The 18,521-nt window shown below is 44.4% G+C and overlaps 2 protein-coding genes across 2 annotated transcripts in view; one reads left to right on the top strand and one right to left on the bottom strand.

Annotated features, from left to right (window-relative positions):
• LOC120027530 (cAMP-dependent protein kinase inhibitor alpha-like) overlaps positions 1-4,764 on the bottom strand; it is a 26,692-nt gene extending 21,928 nt beyond the window's left edge. The window contains exon 1 of the mRNA XM_038972508.1: positions 4,573-4,764. The gene's annotated coding sequence lies outside the window, so the exon portion shown is untranslated. The remainder of the gene's footprint in view (positions 1-4,572) is intronic.
• The window catches only part of LOC120026850 (zona pellucida sperm-binding protein 3-like), a 24,675-nt gene extending 6,154 nt beyond the window's left edge, over positions 1-18,521 (top strand). The window contains exons 2-10 of the mRNA XM_038971560.1: positions 13,097-13,326; positions 13,407-13,522; positions 13,612-13,715; positions 16,249-16,426; positions 16,613-16,730; positions 16,877-16,962; positions 17,086-17,246; positions 17,448-17,624; positions 18,403-18,521. Of these exons, the coding sequence (XP_038827488.1) occupies positions 13,097-13,326; positions 13,407-13,522; positions 13,612-13,715; positions 16,249-16,426; positions 16,613-16,730; positions 16,877-16,962; positions 17,086-17,246; positions 17,448-17,624; positions 18,403-18,521 (1,289 nt within the window). The remainder of the gene's footprint in view (positions 1-13,096; positions 13,327-13,406; positions 13,523-13,611; positions 13,716-16,248; positions 16,427-16,612; positions 16,731-16,876; positions 16,963-17,085; positions 17,247-17,447; positions 17,625-18,402) is intronic.

The following is an 18,521-nucleotide window of genomic DNA, read 5'->3' as shown; positions in this document are numbered from 1 at the left end:
TCTGCCATCCAGGACCTATATAATAGACGGTGTCAAAGGAAAGCCCATACAATTGTCAGAGACTCCTGTCTCCCAAGTTAGACTGTTTTCTCTGCTACCACACGACAAGCAGTACCAGAGCACGAAGTCTCGGACCAAAAGGCTCCTCAACAGCTTCTATCCCCAAGCCAATAGACTGCTGAACAATTCATAAAAATCGCCACCAGACAATTTACATTGACCTCCCCCCCACCCCCCGTCTTGTACACTGCTGTTACTCGTGGTTTGTTACCTATGCATAGTCACTTCGCCCCCACCTACATGTACAGATTACTTCAACTAGCATGTACCGCTGCACACTGACTCGGTACCAGTGCCCCCTGTATATAGCCTCGTTATTGTGTTACTTTTTATTATTACTTTTTATTTTAGCCTACTTGGTAAATATTTTCTTCTACTTGAACTGCACTGTTGGTTAAGGGCTTGTAAGTAAGCATTTCACGGTAAAGTCTACCCTTGCAGTATTCGGCGCATGTAGCCAATAAAGTTTGAACTACACAGTAAACGCACACACACGAGACGGCTGCAGCAGGGGGATTGACATTGAGCAATCTCAGAGAGACAGGTCAGACTGGAGGCCCTTCATTTGGGATTCCATGCAGGGAGTAATGTGTGTGTGTTTGTGCTGCCTGCTGTAAGTGGAAGCCTATTGAGTTACAGCTGTGTGTGAAGCTGCTGTCTGTGCAGCTGCTGTCTGTGCAGCTGCTGTCTGTGCAGCTGCTGTCTGTGCAGCTGCTGTCTGTGCAGCTGCTGTCTGTGCCCATCAGAGCCTGTTGGGGAGTACCACACACATGCACGAAAACACACACACACTCATGCTTGTGCTGGGGAGCGGACGGACGGACTGATGAACTGACGACGACGGGGGGGTGAAGGTCAGCCTAACCCAAAGAGCAAAGCAGCCAACTAATCCTCCTCTCCGGAGAGGCAGAGGACTCCTCCCTTACTATAATCGCTCTGTCCTCTACAGTGTACCTATCAAATAGATGATAAATATTTGTCTGCTGTGCTTGTCCTGGTGTGTGTAATATATATATATTTATTATACTCTCAGTGAAATCACAGATCCCCTGGAGAACCTTGAATGACATTTACCAATGGGTAAAATGAAAACATCCCTTCTGAAAAGCCACCCTGCCATAGGTCACAGCAAAGGTCAACAACCTTCAGCTTCAGTCAATCACTGACTGGGTTGCCATTCTTAGGTCACTGGCCTGCTCAATACAATACAGAGGAGTAATAAAATACTACCATTTATTTCGCTGCTCTCTCACACACACACACACACACACACACACACACACACACACACACACACACACACACACACACACACACACACACACACACACACACACACACACACACACACACACACACACACACACACACACACACACACACACACACACACACACAGCTGGAGTCTTATATCTCCCTCTCTAACTTTAAGCATCAGCTGTCAGAGCAGCTTACCGATCACCGTACCTGTACACAGCCAATCTGTAAATAGAACACCCTCATCCCCATATTATTACTTACCCTCTTGCACCCCAGTATCTCTACTTGCACATCATCATCTATCACTCCAGTATTAATGCTAAATTGTAATTATTTTCACCACTAGGGCCTATTTATTGCCTACCTCCCTTCTCATCTACATTTGCACACACTGTACATAGATTATTATATTTATTTTATGTTGTGTTATTCACTGTACGTTTGTTTATGTGTAACTCTGTGTTGTTGTTTATGTCGCACCGCTTTGCTTTATCTTGGCCAGGTCGCAGTTGTAAATGAGAACTTGTCGTCAACTGGCCTACCTGGTTAAATAAAAAACTATTGGTCTTCATAACCACCTCATGTCAGACAACAGGAGGAGTATGAGGTAGTGTGATCATGTTGATGGAATGGTACTAAGAGCAACAGCTTTCTCCCTCTCGTTCTACACACACGAGTAAAAGGCAATGAAGCATCTTCCCGGCTGGCCACCATCACATTACACAGCAGCTCACTTAGTGATGGAAACATCAGCTTGTTTTATAAAACCAGCCGACCACCACCGCAATGAGATCAGTTAGAATATGGAGTATAGAACGATAGTTTTAGCTAAGGTTCTCTCGATCTCTCCCTCGCTACAGGACCACCCACCCAGGGCCTAGGCAGAGTGAGAGGGAGCAGCAGTAACCCATAGTCAGCCTCTTTTATAACAGACACTCACCACTCTCTGTTAAAGAGTAGTGCAGTCAAATTTCTGTTTTTTCCCCTTTGTTTTGTGTCATATTGTACAACAACGGATGAAACTAACACTGTAAAAAGTATCAAAACATTTGATCAGTGTTATTTCCTGATTAAAATACAATCAGGAGGTTTGCATTAGCGGGAGTTTTGGCTTTCCATGGTGACATCACCATGCGGTAAACTGGTTAATAGACCAATTTCAGTTTTCCCCTCCCCACTCAGACCACCCCCAGACTGTCCTAGCAAAATTATTATTGCTTGAGAAAGTAGCCCCAAAAGCTATTTTTACCCATTTTAAATGGAAATCTATTACAGTAAGGTACTAAATTGTTACCCAGAAAAGACTTGATATAAAAAAATGGCTGCATTGGGCCTTTAATGGAAGAAGACCTCCAAACGTCTTAAGAGGGCCAGATGGGCAGAAGGCTGATGGTATGGAGGAGGAGGAAGAAGAGGGAGAAAGAAAGAGAGGAAGGATGAGTTTAAGTGGTTTCGCTGATTACAATAACAGCCTCTGTTCCATTCCCTGGGAGACACAGAATATGCTTTATCTTGCATCTGAAATGTCACTTGAGCCTGGAGTGAGTCCTGAGAGGAGTGAGTGAGTGGTGCTGTAACTGGTCAGAGGTCACTAATGAAGTATCACAGTCAATCAGCCACTTCACTGATAAAGAACCAGCCAGAGCCAGTCTGTCATTTCACAAAGTATTTAGCCTACTGTCCATATCTTTCATTCTATGTATATTATTCCAGGTGACCAGCTGGACGTAGTCAAACTGTTTGCCAGGTGTGAAATAGTGGTTGTTGAAAGGATTGCGCCTAAAAAACTAAAAGGAGTGTCACTGTTAGTTATTTCACTTCCTGCACTACAGGAGAGAAGTTGTGTCTGAAAAGCAGTGGCACCATGGGGGAGATGGGAGCTCTGTCATTGTCTGACTAACCCACACACCAAACTGACAGCAGACTACACATGCACTGTGATATTGGTCTCCTGGGTCATTGTCCCTTCTAGTCCTAAGATCTGTTCTTTCTTCTATCCATCACAAAATAGATGAAAGCACTCCAGATATGTAAACAGACTCAGAGAAGCACACACACGGCTGATGGTACCTTAATTGGAGAGGACGGGCTCTTTGTAAAGGCTGGAAGGGAATAAATGGAATGGTATTGACCATTCCATTCATTATTATAAGTCATCCTCCCCTCAGCAGCCTCCTGTGACACACACAGCAGAGGAAGAGTTCAATAAACTGCTATCTGATCTCATTTCAAGAAAATGGCTTCAGACAGAGCAGGTTTGTATACAGGCCTCGTAAGATTACAGTTTTGATCCAGCTTGCCTTGTCAGATTCAGCTGAGCTGCTCAAATAAGCCATCATGGTGCCCCAGGCTAACTTTTCCTGCGTTTTCTATCTTGACATTTGTGTCTCCAAGGTTGACACGATAAACAAACAAGACAGGTCTGAGGCAGGCTAGACTGTAATAATTATGGGTCCCCAGCGCACAAATCACTGCTCATGGCCCCCATGGAGACAGATGTCACAAAATGTTTTACATTCTGTTTTTTCGCTCTAAAATCCTGTCAGAGAACCGTGGAGAAGCTGATGAAAACCAGTTTAGAGGGCTGAGGGAGAAAGCATTTATGAAAACTACCAACTTGGTCTAAATATGTATAATTCTGTTGGAGAAGATCAACAATTGCCGTTATTATACAGCATTATGATGGTCAGTTAGGCACAGTACCGTAGTACCCTTTGGACGCCCGCGTGTTGGGGCTATTACACATTGGATCAGAGCTGAAAGCTTTGCTTCATCAGCCCTAAAGGCAGCACTACGCGTGCTCATCTATACGTGACAGATCAGCAGGCCACTGTCGTCAAGTAATAAAGAAGCATTAAAGAAAGGCCTAACCCTACCTTCACATTCTCAGTCATTCCATTCTAAATGCTTGTATTACCATAGAAAGCCCACGTTAGATACCACAGCTGGCTCGCTTGTAGGTGTCCAACGGTCATATTATTGCGCATATAATTGACAATTAAGAAAATAATACATTTGGAAGATATTGTAGCTCTGAAATGGCCTACGTCTGATTTCTAGGTAAAAAGCATAACGCTTGCTGTTGACGCACTATTACATAGCCTATATTGGATTTAGATTTACAAAAACGTGTGACATTGCAGACTACAACTATTCCGCTCACATCCCATAAAGGTGGTTATGATGTGCAACAATATAACAACAATGTAGCCTATCATTCTCCATCTCAAGTGGGCTACTAGTACCACTCACCTCACCAACTGGATCAGTGCGCGTGCCAAGGAACAGCAGCGAGTCCGAAGTTGTGACTACCCGGCCACCATCCTCCTCTTCGCGGGGAAAAAATGAAATTATGCCGTAGTGTGGTGTTTCCTTTTCTTAAAGTAGAATAAACCGATCAATTACCACCGACATTGGTCCACTTCATGTTATACGGATCAGGTCTCCCGTTCTTCTTGTGCCTCAATGTACCCTCTCAGCGCAATTGAAAAGACCGTACCAATATTTTTTAAAGAAGGGGCGCACAATGACAACAGGTTTTCTAAACGTTAACAAATGTGATATCTTTAACCTTTTTTGCCTTACATAAAATATATTCAGTTGAAAATAATGTTTTATTTTGATTATATGAAGTCATGGCCAATAAAAGCCATAATGATGAGCAAGTAACAACCAGCCCCCCAAAATGGTACAGGCGCAGTTTTGTCCAATAGCGGAACTGAGAGAATGTGGATTGTGTTTCGGGATTTATACGGTGTCCTAATCGATGTGTGCTGTTTACACAGGTCTTCAAGATTTGTTGATAAAATGTATTTGTGACCTGCAAGCTGTACGGGGGTAATGAATGGGCTAATACTCATAATCACTAATAAAGGATGAATTAGGCCTAATTAGCACCTTCTTTAGAGGCCCAGTGCAGTCCAACAATATTTCAATGTGTTTTATATATATTTTCAGACTATGAGGTTGGAATAAATCGGTGAAATTGTGAAAATAATAATAATGGCCTTTTAGTATAATAGATATTTGAAAAGACTGCCTGAAATGCCTGTTTTGGTGGGATGGAGTAATAGCCTGCGGTAAATGAGTTAATAGACCTCTGCCAATAACAGCAAGGTTTCAGTTTTCCCCTCACTACAGACCACTACCAGATAGTCCTAGCAAAATTATTGATTGAGAAAATGCTCTTTGCTGAGAATCTATTTGTTTCCTTTTGACCATTTTTATTGAAAACAATCACAGTAAGGTACTTACAATAATTGTTACCCAGTAATGATTTGATATTGAGATATGCATAGATAATAATGGAGAGTAGTAGCAGCGTAGAAGGGGGGGGGGGGGACAATGCAAATAGTCTGGGTAGCCATTTTGATTAGATGTTCAGGAGTCTTATGGCTTGGGGGTGGAAGCTGTTTAGAAGCCTCTTGGACCGAGACTTGGCGCTCCGATACCGCTTGCCGTGCGGTAGCAGAGAGAACAGTTTATGACTAGGGTGGCTGGAGTCTTTGACAATTTTTTGGGCTTTCCTCTGACACACGCCTAGAATATAGGTCCTGGATGGCAGGAAGCTTGGTGATGTAGTGGGCCGTACCGACTACTCTCTATAGCACCTTATGGTCAGATGCCGAGCAGTTACCATACCAGGCGATGATTCAACTGGTCAGGATGCTCTCGATGGTGCAGCTCTAGACATTTTTGAGGATCTGGGGACCCATGCCAAAACCTTTCAGTCTCCTGAGGGGGAATAAGTTTTGTCGTGTCCTCTTCAAGACTGTTTTGGTGTATTTGGACCATGATAGTTTGTTGGTGATGTGGACACCAAGGAACTTGAAACTCTCGACCCGCTCCACTACAGCTCCATCAATGTTTTTTTAACTTAAAAATGTAATTTAACCTTTATTTAACTAGGCAAGTCAGTTAACAACAAATTCTTATTTACAATGACGGCCTAGGAACAGTGGCTTAACTGCCTTGTTCAGGAGCAGAACGACAGTTTTTTACCTTTGTCAGCTCATGGATTCGATCAAACAACCTTTCGGTTACTGGCCCAACGCTCCAGGGGGCCTGTTTGGCCCGCCGTTTCCTGTAGTCCACAATCAGCTCCTTTGCCTTGCTCACATTGAGGGAGAGGTTGTTGTCCTGGCACCACACTGCCAGGTCACTGACCTCTTCCCTATAGACCGTCTCATCATTGTCGGTGATCAGGCATTCCACTGTTGTGTCGTCAGCAAACTTAATGATGGTGTTGGAGTAGTGTTTGGTCACAGGAAGTACAGGAGTGGACTAAGCACACATCCCTTAGGGGCCCCAGTGTTGAGGATCAGCATAGCAGACGTGATGTTGCCTACACTTACCACCTGGGGGCGGCCCGTCAGGAAGTCCAGGATACATTGCAGAGTGAGGTGTTTAGTCCCAGGGTCCTTGACTTTGTGATGAGCTTTGTGGGCACTATGGTGTTGAATGCTGAGCTGTAGTCAATGAACAGCATTCTCACATAGGTGTTCCATTTGTCCAGGTGGGAAAGGGCAGTGTGGAGTGCCATTTCCCAGCTTCATGTGGTAGTCACCTGGAATTCATTTCAATTAACAGGTGTGCCTTGTTAAAAGTTCCTTTGTGGAATTTATTTCCTTGTTAATGTGTTTGAACCAATCAGTTGTGTTGTGACAAGGTAGGGGTGGTATACAGAAGATAGCCCTATTTGGTTAAAGACCAAGTCCATATTATGGCAAGAACGAGAGTGATGGAGTGCTGCATCAGATGACCTGGCCTCAACAATCACCCGACCTCCACCCAATTGAGATGGTTTGGGATAAGTTGGATCACAGAGTTAATAAGGAAAAGCAGCCAACAAGTGCTCAGCATATGTGGGAACTCCTTCAAGACTTCTTAAAGAAAAGGCATCCAGGTGAAGCTGGTGATAGAATGCCAAGAGTGTGCAAAGGTGTCATCAAGGCAAAGGGTTGCTACTTTGAAGAATCTAAAATATTTATTGCTGGCCAGCAGATGTCACTAATGTGCATTGTGAACAGACAATGAAGCGCCGAGTAATTAACCGTTTTCGGCCCAATTTGTTGAAAGCTCCGAAGCCTACAGAAAGATTTGGTTTCCAATCACTACAGATTGCAATAACATATGATGTGTTAGCTGATATGTAAAATACCTATCCAGGCGTTTTAAGATCTGCCACGTATCAGCGACGCCTGGGCAGAGGAACGCGGCCAACAAGATGGTGCCGACAAGATGGTGCCGACAGAGATGGTCGCCTCACTTCGAGTATTTAGGAAACTATGCAGGATTTTGTTTTTTTATGTATTATTTCTTACCCCAGGAAATCTTAAGTCTTATTACATACAGCCGGGAAGAACTATTGGCTATAAGAGCGACACCAACTTACCAACATTACGACCAGGAATACGACTTTCCCGAAGCAGATTCTCTGTTTGGACCACCACCCAGAACAACGGATCTGATCCCAAAAGCTGACCCAAGACAACGGCGCCACAGAAGGGGCGGCCTCCTGGTCAGGCTACATAAACGTGCACATCGCCCACCGCTCCCAAGTATACTACTAACCAATGTCCAGTGTCTTGACAACAAGGTAGACGAAATTCGAGCAAGGGTTGCCTTCCAGAGAGAGATCAGAGATTGTAACATTCTCTGTTTCACGGAAACATGGCTCTCTCGGGATATGTTGTCGGAATCGATTCAGCCACCAGGCCTCTCCATGCATCGCACCGACAAAGATAAACACCTCTCTGAGAAGAGGAAGGGCGGGGGTGTATGCTTCATGATTAACGACTCATGGTGTAATCATAACAACATACAGCAACTCAAGTCCTTCTGCTCACTCAACCTAGAATTCCTCACAATCAAATGCCGGCCATATTACCTTCCAAGAGAATTCCCGTCAGTTATCTTCACAGCTGTGTACATTCCCCCTCAAGCAGACACCAAGATGGCTCTAAAGGAACTTCACTGGACTCTATGTAAACTGGAAACCATATATCCTGAGGCTGCATTTATTGTAGCTGGGGATTTTAACAAAGCAAATTTGAGAACAAGGCTACCTAAATTCTATCAGCATATTGATTGCACTATGCGCAGGTGTAATACACTTGACCACTGCTACTCTAACTTCCGCGATGCATACAAAGCCCTTCCTTCAGCAAATCCGATCACGATGCCATCTTGCTCCTACCGTCTTATAGGCAGAAACTCAAACATGATGTACCGGTGACTAGAACCATTCAACGCTGGTCTGACCAATCGAAATCCACGCTTCAAGAACTGCGGGATACCCTCTTCTTCTCCGTGGCCGACGTGAGTAAAACATTTAAACGTGTTAACCCTCGCAGGGCTGCTGGCCCAGACGGAATACCTAGCCGCGTCCTCAGAGCATGCGCAGACCAGCTGGCTGGTGTGTTTACAGACATATTCAATCAGTCCCTATCCCAGTCTGCTGTCCCCACATGCTTCAAGATGGCCTCCATTGTTCCTGTACCCTGGAAGGCAAAGATAACTGAACTAAATGCCTACCGCCCCATAGCACTCACTTCTGTCATCCTGAAGTGCTTTAAGAGACTAGTCAATGATCAAATCATCTCGACCTTCCGGCCACCCTAGACCCACTTCAGTTTGCATACCGCCCAAACAGGTCCACAGATGATGCAATCGCCATCACACTGCACACTGCCGTATCCCATCTGGACAAGAGGAATACCTATGTAAGAATGCTGTTCATTGACTACAGCTCAGCATTCACCACCATAGTACACTCCAAGCTCATCGTCAAGCTGGAGGCCATGGGCCTCAATCCCGCCCTGTGCAATTGAGTCCTGGACTTTTCTGACGGGCCACCCCCAGGTGAGGAACGTAAGAAACAACATCTCTACCTCGCTGACCCTGAACACTGGTGCCCCACACGGGTGCGTGCACAGCCCCCTCCTGTACTCCCTGTTCACCCACGACTGCGTGGCCATGCACACATCCAACTCAACCATCAAGTTAGCAGATGACACAACAGTAGTGGGCTTGATTACCAACAACGACGAGACAGCCTACAGGGAGGAGGTGAGGGCACTCGGAGTGTAGTGTCAGGAAAACAACTTCTCACTCAACATCAACAAAAAAAAGAGATGATCGTGGACTTCAGGAAACAGCAGAAGGAGCACCCCCCACCTACATCGAAGTGACAACAGTGGAGAAAGTGGAAAGTTTTAAGTTCCTCGGCGAACACATCAACGACAAACTGAAATGGTCCACCCACACAGACAGCGTGGTGAAGAAGGCACAGCAGCGCCTCTTCAACCTCAGGAGGCTTAAGAAATTCGGCTTGTCACCAAAAACACTCACAAACTTTTACAAATGCACAATTGAGAGCATCCTGTCGGGCTGTATCACCGCCTGGTACGACAGCTGCCCCGCCCATAGCCGGAAGGCTCTCCAGAGGGTAGTGAGGTCTGCACAACGCATCACCTGATGCAAACTACCTGCCCTCCAGGACACATACACCACCCGATGTCACAGGAAGGCCAAAAAGATCATCAAGGACAACAACCACCTGAGCCACTGCCTGTTCACCCCGCTATCATCCAGAAGGCGAGGTCAGTACAGGTGCATCAAAGCGGGGACCGAGAGACTGAAAAACAGCTTCTATCTCAAGGCCAACAGACTGTTAAACAGCCATCACTAACATTGAGTGGCTGCTGCCAACATACTGACTCAACTCCAGCCACTTTAATAATGGAACAATTTATGTAATCAACTTATCACTTGCCACTTTATATATAATGTTCACATACCCTACATTACTCATCTCATATGTAGATACTGTACACTATACCATCTACTGCATCTTGCCATCTTGATGTAATTAAATCAAATCAAATGTATTTATACAGCCCTTCTTACATCAGCTGATATCTCAAAGTGCTGTACAGAAACCCAGCCTAAAACCCCAAACAGCAAGCAATGCAGGTGTAGAAGCACGGTGGCTCGAAAAAACTCCCTAGAAAGGCCAAAACCTGGGAAGAAACCTAGAGAGGAACCAGGCTATGAGGGGTGGCCAGTCCTCTTCTGGCTGTGCCGGGTGGAGATTATAACAGAACATGGCCAAGATGTTCAAATGTTCATAAATGACCAGCATGGTCAAATAATAATAATAATCACAGTAGTTGTCGAGGTTGCAGCAAATCAGCACCTCAGGAGTAAATGTCAGTTGGCTTTTCATAGCTGATCATTAAGAGTATCTCTACCACTCCTGCTGTCTCTAGAGAGTTGAAAACAGCAGGTCTGGGACAGGTAGCACGTCCGGTGAACAGGTCAGGGTTCCATAGCCGCAGGCATAACAGTTGAAACTGGAGCAGCAGCACGGCCAGGTGGACTGGGGACAGCAAGGAGTCATCATGCCAGGTAGTCCTGAGGCATGGTCCTAGGGCTCAGGTCCTCCGAGAGAGAGAAAGAAAGATAGAATTAGAGAGAGCATACTTAAATTCACACAGGACACCGGATAAGACAGGAGAAGTACTCCAGATATAACAAACTGACCCTAGCCCCCCGACACACAAACTACTGCAGCATAAATACTGGAGGCTGATACAGGAGGGGTCAGGAGACACTGTGGCCCCATCCGATGATACCCCCGGACAGGGCCAAACAGGAAGTATATAACCCCACCCACTTTGCCAAAGCACAGCCCCCACACCACTAGAGGGATATCTTCAAACACCAACTTACCATCCTGAGACAAGGCCGAGTATAGCCCACAAAGATCTCCGCCGCGGCACAACCTAAGGGGGGGCGCCAACCCAGACAGGAGAAGATCACGTCAGTGACTCAACCCACTCGAGTGACGCACCCCTCCTAGGGACGGCATGAAAGAGCACCAGTAAGCCAGTGACTCAGCCCCTGTAATAGGGTTAGAGGCAGAGAATCCCAGTGGAGAGAGGGGAACCAGCCAGGCAGAGACAGCAAGGGCGGTTCGTTGCTCCAGAGCCTTTCCGTTCACCTTCACACTCCTGTGCCAGACTACACTCAATCATATGACCCACTGAAGAGATGAGTCTTCAGTAAAGACTTAAAGGTTGAGACCGAGTCTGCGTCTCTCACATGGGTAGGCAGACCATTCCATAAAAATGGAGCTCTATAGGAGAAAGCCCTGCCTCCAGCTGTTTGCTTAGAAATTCTAGGGACAATTAGGAGGCCTGCGTCTTGTGACCGTAGCGTACGTGTAGGTATGTACGGCAGGACCAAATCGGAAAGATAGGTAGGAGCAAGCCCATGTAATGCTTTGTAGGTTAGCAGTAAAACCTTGAAATCAGCCCTTGCCTTAACAGGAAGCCAGTGTAGGGAGACTAGCACTGGAGTAATATGATCAAAATTTGGGGTTCTAGTCAGGATTTTAGCAGCCGTATTTAGCACTGACTGAAGTTTATTTAGTGCTTTATCCGGGTAGCCGGAAAGTTGAGCATTGCAGTAGTCTAACCTAGAAGTAACAAAAGCATGGATTAATTTTTCTGCCACATTTTTGGACAGAAAGTTTATGACTTTTGCAATGTTACGTAGATGGAAAAAAGCTGTCCTTGACACAGTCTTGATATGTTCGTCAAAAGAGAGATCAGGGTCCAAAGTAACGCCGAGGTCCTTCACAGTTTTATTTGAGACGACTTTACAACCATCAAGATTAATTGTCAGATTCAACAGAAGATCTCTTTGTTTCTTGGGACCTAGAACAAGCATCTCTGTTTTGTCCGGGTTTAAAAGTAGAACGTTTGCAGCCATCCACTTCCTTATGGCTGAAACACAGGCTTCTAGCGAGGGCAATTTGGGGCTTCACCGTGTTTCATTGAAATGTACAGCTGTGTGTCATCCGCATAGCAGTGAAAGTTAACATTATGTTTTCGAATGACATCCCCAAGAGGTAAAATATATAGTGACAACAATAGTGGTCCCAAAACGGAACCTTACCTTACTTAACTGTATCACGAGCCACTTTAAACAATGACACTTTATATAATGTTCTCATACCCTACATTACTCATCTCATATGTATATACTGTACGCTATACCATCTACTGCATCTTGCCATCTTGATGTAATGTATCACTAGCCACTTTAAACAATGCCACTTAATAATGTTTACATATCTTACATTACTCATATCATATTTATGTACTGTATTTTATACCATCTGTTGCACCTTGCCTATGCCGCTTGGCCATCGTTCATCCTTATATTTATATGTACATATTCTCATTCAACCCTTTGAGATTTGTGTGTATTAGTTGTAGTTGTTGGGGAACTGTTAGATTACTTGTTAGATATTACTGCACTGTCGGAACCAGAAGCACAAGCATTTCGCTACACTCGTATTAACATCTGCTAACCATGTGTATGTGACAAATAGAATGTGATTTGATTTGAACATGCGTGCCAATTAAAGATCTTGACTAATCAGATGCAAGGCCCAATTAGGGTGTAATCCAGCCCAGGTGTGCAGCCTGGTTGGTTGTTAAAAGCTACCTCAGTTTCATCAATTGTAGCATAGCAGAGGCACGCTGTCCTCTAACCTACAGAGTCACATTAGTTGTTGGCATGATGGCAAACAGGCTCAGGTTATTGTTCAAGCAACTGGTTTGGTTTTTACTTGTGGAAAACTTCTTAATCTCTCCTGCTTTGTCATATACTTATAGCACTGACACATGGCAACAACTTCCAAGGCGAACACCACAATTTGACAATCGTCCACGCTTTAAACAGCCTCCACTCCAACAAACAGTTTCAAGGCCAGTTCGAGTAGAAACTGTCGCTGTGACGTGCCATTCAGACTACATGGAGATAGTCGTGAAGGCTGATCTGTTTAAACTCGGTAATCTCATCGACGAGGATGACCTGCGACTTGGAGTTGAACAGTACCAAGACCAAGACCACTGTAGGGCTACAGCGTCAGCAGCCGGTGATGAGTACAGAATATTTGCAGCACTTTCGGACTGTGGAACCAAGTACCTGGTAATATATTTATATATTTGTTTTCAGTAGTTGACTTCTTGAAACAACCTTCTCTTAAATGCTGCTTTGTGACTCCACAGATGAATGAAGACTCATTGATCTACACAAACCTCCTCAGATATACACCCAGAACCACACCAGATGCCGTTATTCGAATGGCTGGTGCTGTAATCCCAATTGAGTGTCATTATGAAAGGTGAGTTGAGGCTATACTGTTGTATGACGATCATAGGAATCCTGCGTTGACCTATTGGTGTATTTACCGGTCTGTACTTTCTGTTTCAGGAAGTACAGTTTGGACAGCTCTCCTCTCCAGCCGACCTGGATCCCTTTCACCGCCACAGTGCCTGCTGAAGACACCCTTCAGTTCTCATTGAAGCTTATGACAAGTGGGTATATAAATCGTGGGCTGCATTTTGCAGGGTACAATTTTGTTGAACATTCAGATAGTCAATCACAAGGATACAATGGCGATCTCCCAGAAGCTAGGTAAAACCCGTGAATTGAATGTTCAGATATCACATTTATTTATATAGCCCTTCTTACATCAGCTGATATATCAAAGTGCTGTACAGAAACCCAGCCTAAAACGCTAGGAAAAACTCCCTAGAAAGGCCAAAACCTAGAGCAACCAGGCTATGGGGGGTGGCCAGTCCTCTGGCTGTGCCGGGTGGAGATTATAACAGGCCAAGATGTTCAAATGTTCATGCATGGTCAAATGATAATCAGAACAGTTGTCGAGGGTGCAACAGGTCAGCACCTCAGGACTAAATGTCAGTTGGCTTTTCATAGCTGATTGAGAGTTTCTCTACCGCTCCTGCTGTGCTGACTCTCTGCTGAGAGTTGAAAACAGCCGGTCTGGGACAGTTAGCACGTCCAGTGAACAGGTCAGGGTTCCATAGCCACAGGCAGATATAAATGTACTATGTAGCACAAATGCCACTCTGACATGCAAAATACGGAATCACAGACTACTTATCTTCTTAGGGATAGGGGCTGACATTTTCACTTTTGGATGAATTTGTGCCCAAATTAAATGGCCTCGTACTCTGTCCTAGATCATATGATATGCATATTATTATTACTATTGGATATAAAACACTCTGAAGTTTCTGAAACTGTCTGAATTATATCTGTGTAAAACAGAACTCATATGGCAGGCAAACTTCCAAACAGGAAGTGAAAATTCTGAAATGGGTCGCTGTGAAAGGCATCGCCTATTCAATTGCCTTATATTTATGGGTCTGTATGCACTTCATACGCCTTCCACTAGATGTCAACAGGCAGTAGAACGTGGAATGAAGCGTCTAGCATGATGTGGGACTGGATGAGAGCCAATGGAGTGACTGGTCAGGCAGATTGCCAGTTCTTGGCCACGCACACTACGCATGTGATGTCCTTGTCTGCAATGCGTTAGATAGACATGAAGAAATGCTCCGTTTGGGACGTTATTGGATATATATGAGAAACATCCTGAAGATTGATTCTCAACTGAGTTTGACCAGTTTATTCGATTTGTAATATCACTTTTTGAAGTTTTTGTTCATTAGCGTGAAGTTCGATGGACACGTGAACTACACATGCTAGCCAAAGTTGCTAATTCGACAGAAGTAATGGACATTATAAAACAATTTATTGTGGAACTAGGATTCCTGGCACTGCATTCTGATGAAAGATCATCAAAGGTAAGGGAATATTTATGATGTAATTTCGTATTTCTGTTGACTCCAACATGGCAGAGAATGGCTGAGCGCTGTCTCAGATTATTGCATGCTGAGATTTAAAAAATAACTTTAGTAAAAAGCAAACACAGCGGTTGCATTAAGAACCAGTGTATCTTTAATTATATGTTAAACATGTATCTTTCATCAAAGTTTATGATGAGTATTTCACGTTGCTATCTGTAATTACTTTCGCTATTTGAGCCATTTCTGAACATGGCGCCAATGTAAAACCACGATTTGTGGCTATAAATATGCACATAATCGAACAAAACAAATGTATTGTATAACATGATGTCATATGACTGTCATCTGAAGTTGTTCAAAGGTTAGTGATTAATTGTATCTCTATTTGTGGGTTTTGTGAAAGCTATCTTTTCTGTGAAAAAATGGCGGTGTGTTTTTGGATATTGTGGTGAGCTAACATAAATATATGTTGTGTTTTTGCTGTAAAACATTTTAAAATTGGACATGTTGGCTGGATTCACAAGATGTTTATCTTTCATTTGCTGTATTGGACTTGTGATTTCATGAAATTATATCCCTGTGGCGCTATGCTATGCTAGTCAGCGTTTCTGAGAATGATCCCGGATCCGGGATGGGTAGTCCAGAAAGAAGTGTTCCCCATAACCTATCTACAACGTTATACAGTTTGCCTACTAAAACATGGCCCTGTTAATTAACAAACCCCTCATTTTAATCCATTATTTGATGCTCACTAGTTGAGCGACTCGGTAGTTTTAATAGCGACTCGCGTTCGTAACTTTAAAACGCATCGCTTGCAGTACGGTTTTTCATATCAGCGATACATTTTCAAAAAAGATAAATTACTACACGTTTTATAGGGTTCCCACACGGACATGGTTCCATGTGACAGTGCTTGTTAACATACAGAAGACAGAGGCGTACATGTGCTAATTGGTTATCTGTGTCTACACAAGTGTTTGAAAAAACGGAAGATTGATGCCACAAACGTGTTGTCACTGAAATACTGTCGGCTACAACTAAATGGGGTAGAGTAAGTGTTGCGCTTGTGAAGTGATATGAGAGGGCTTTGTTTCTTGAACTACACTGCAATGGATGTTTTAGCTGCCAGGGCCAATTCACATCTAAACAGATGGTCCTTGGACTATAAGGAGTATTGTTAGGCTCCATTAGTTCATTATTGGATATCCTGTCTTTACTGCCATTTCCTTTCCAGGTGACTGGCTCTATGAGCGGGTTTCTGGAGTCTACTTCCTGGGTGATCCCATCAACATTGAGGCGTCTGTCAGGGTTGCTCACCACACCAGGCTCAGGGTCTTTGTTAGCAGCTGCGTGGCCACACTGGACCCTGATAGCAACTCTGTCCCCAGATATGTCTTCATTGAGAGTGATGGGTAAGCAGGGGGGGAAAATGGCATAGAACGACTATTCTCCGGCTGGCCCGTAGAGAACGATAGTATATGCCATTTGAGGGCTTCCACCACTTTTAAAGTAGTCACCTGGTGCTTGGTGGCTTCTGAGACTTAATTGGTTACTAAGGACAATGCCCCGATATGTATTTTAATATTATCTCCCTCCAGGTGCTTGACGGATTCCCAGCTGCCTGGTTCCCGCTCTGGTTTTATGCGTAGAACCCAGGACAACAAGCTCGGGTTCCACATTGATGCCTTTAGGTTCTACCAGGAGGACAGGGCAGAGGTGAGGGCGGTATTTTTTTTAAAGAACAGATGTTGTAGAGGCCATTATGGGTACTGTAGTTAAATGGTTCTACAGTAACATTTACAGACATTATGTAGGCTACTGTGATTCTGCATCTTTGTTTTGCTTATCCTGTTTTTTTACAGCTGTACATCACCTGCCACCTTATAGCAGTCCCTGTCATGAACCATGCAGAGCCTAGCAACAAGGCATGCTCCTTCATTGATGGCAGGTGGGATAAGTCACATTTCCTTAGCTACTGTTACTGGGCTGTGACCTATTCACTGGAATAACCATATATATTTTTTAAAGTGGTGTGTTCTTGGTCCATGAGTAGGTCTTTCATACATTTCAGATGGAGGTCTGCTGATGAGAATGATTTGCTATGTGGGCGTTGTACAAGCCTGAGTAGACAGAAAGGGGTTGATCAAGCTCCAGCACAACGTCCCCTCAGTCCAAGACTAGGTGGTAGCCAACTTGAACCTCATGTCTACCGCAACAAAGCCCCAGCCTCTGGTGACAATTGGAGTATTGGGATGAAAGCCAAGAAAGGTGTATTTGACGTCTTAATCCCTCTATTCCATCAACACCTTCTCAAAACATTGCAGGGGCGGGACCTTCTCCAATATGGTTGAGATGGAAATTGAGGGAAGGCTAATTGAGTGTCTTGACTGCAAATGTGTGTGCCAGCATGTGTTTAATGTGTTGTCATTTTAGTATGGGACCAGGATACTACTTTGGGCCCCGTGATGGTCCTCCCAAGTAAACAGAAGAGTACACCTGTATCTCCACGGATGAGTGGAGGTATCGATAAACCTGGCTTCCCTGCCTCAACAGGGGACAGGAAGCCAGTATCATCTGGCATTTGTGTGAGTTGCCTTGACTTCAAGAGAGGTAATTTGACTGACATGGCATAATCTTATTTCTTATGTAGTGCACTACCTTTGATCAGGTAGTCTTGATAATCCAACCCTAGGCAACAGCAGTGACTAGGGTCTGGTTTCAATGACTGACTCGTTTGGCAACTTCTCCCAACAAATCACGAGGTAGACATAGCAGAACGTCATGATTTGAAACCAAATTTTGTAGGGAATACCTTTGCAGTGGTTTTAGTGTAGGTAGTTGAGGCAAACTAGCCAATGGCATAATGCACTCATTAAAAATAACTGATCTCCATCTTGCTAGCTATTTTGTATGTATTCAAGCGGATAAGGTAGTGACATTGGCATAGAGCAACGAAGTCTGCCTAACTCGCATTCTAGTACGTACAGAAGTGTAAAGCCAGTTATAATTTGTGGGAGGCAACCAGGATGTCTAGACTATTGCCCAGACCATGATGCACTGGTCAAAAGTAGTGCACTCTATAGGTCATCGGGTGCCACTTCGGACACCTGTCTTGTCCTATCCCTATAGGCTAGCAATTCTGCCAACACTGACTGTCAATCTGTTACATTTAATTCCAGGACCTTATTTCGCCCAATCCCAAAATGCGGCTAGTCCCTTGGGTCCGAGGGTCGGACCCAACAACAAGCACGGTCTCGTTAGCTCTGCAACATATGATGGCTTCATCAGGCGGAAAGAACTAATCGCCCAAAGAGGTAATGACAGTACGTTACTGTTTTGCATGTATGATAATGGCATGTAGGCTCTGTGCTAAATAGTCTGTTCTCAGAGCTGGAGGCCACCCCAGACCCTGAGTTGATTCCTACACCTGAGCCCATTGGAGACCTTGAGGTTACCACAGAGAAAGAGGGTCTGACTGAGGATCAGTATGAGATTGGAACCTATTGA

Source organism: Salvelinus namaycush, chromosome 32, assembly GCF_016432855.1.
Source record: "Salvelinus namaycush isolate Seneca chromosome 32, SaNama_1.0, whole genome shotgun sequence".
Classification (NCBI taxonomy): Eukaryota; Metazoa; Chordata; class Actinopteri; order Salmoniformes; family Salmonidae; genus Salvelinus; species Salvelinus namaycush.
The sequence above is the reverse complement of the archived record's forward strand: the minus strand, read 5'-3'. Positions and strand labels throughout refer to the sequence as shown.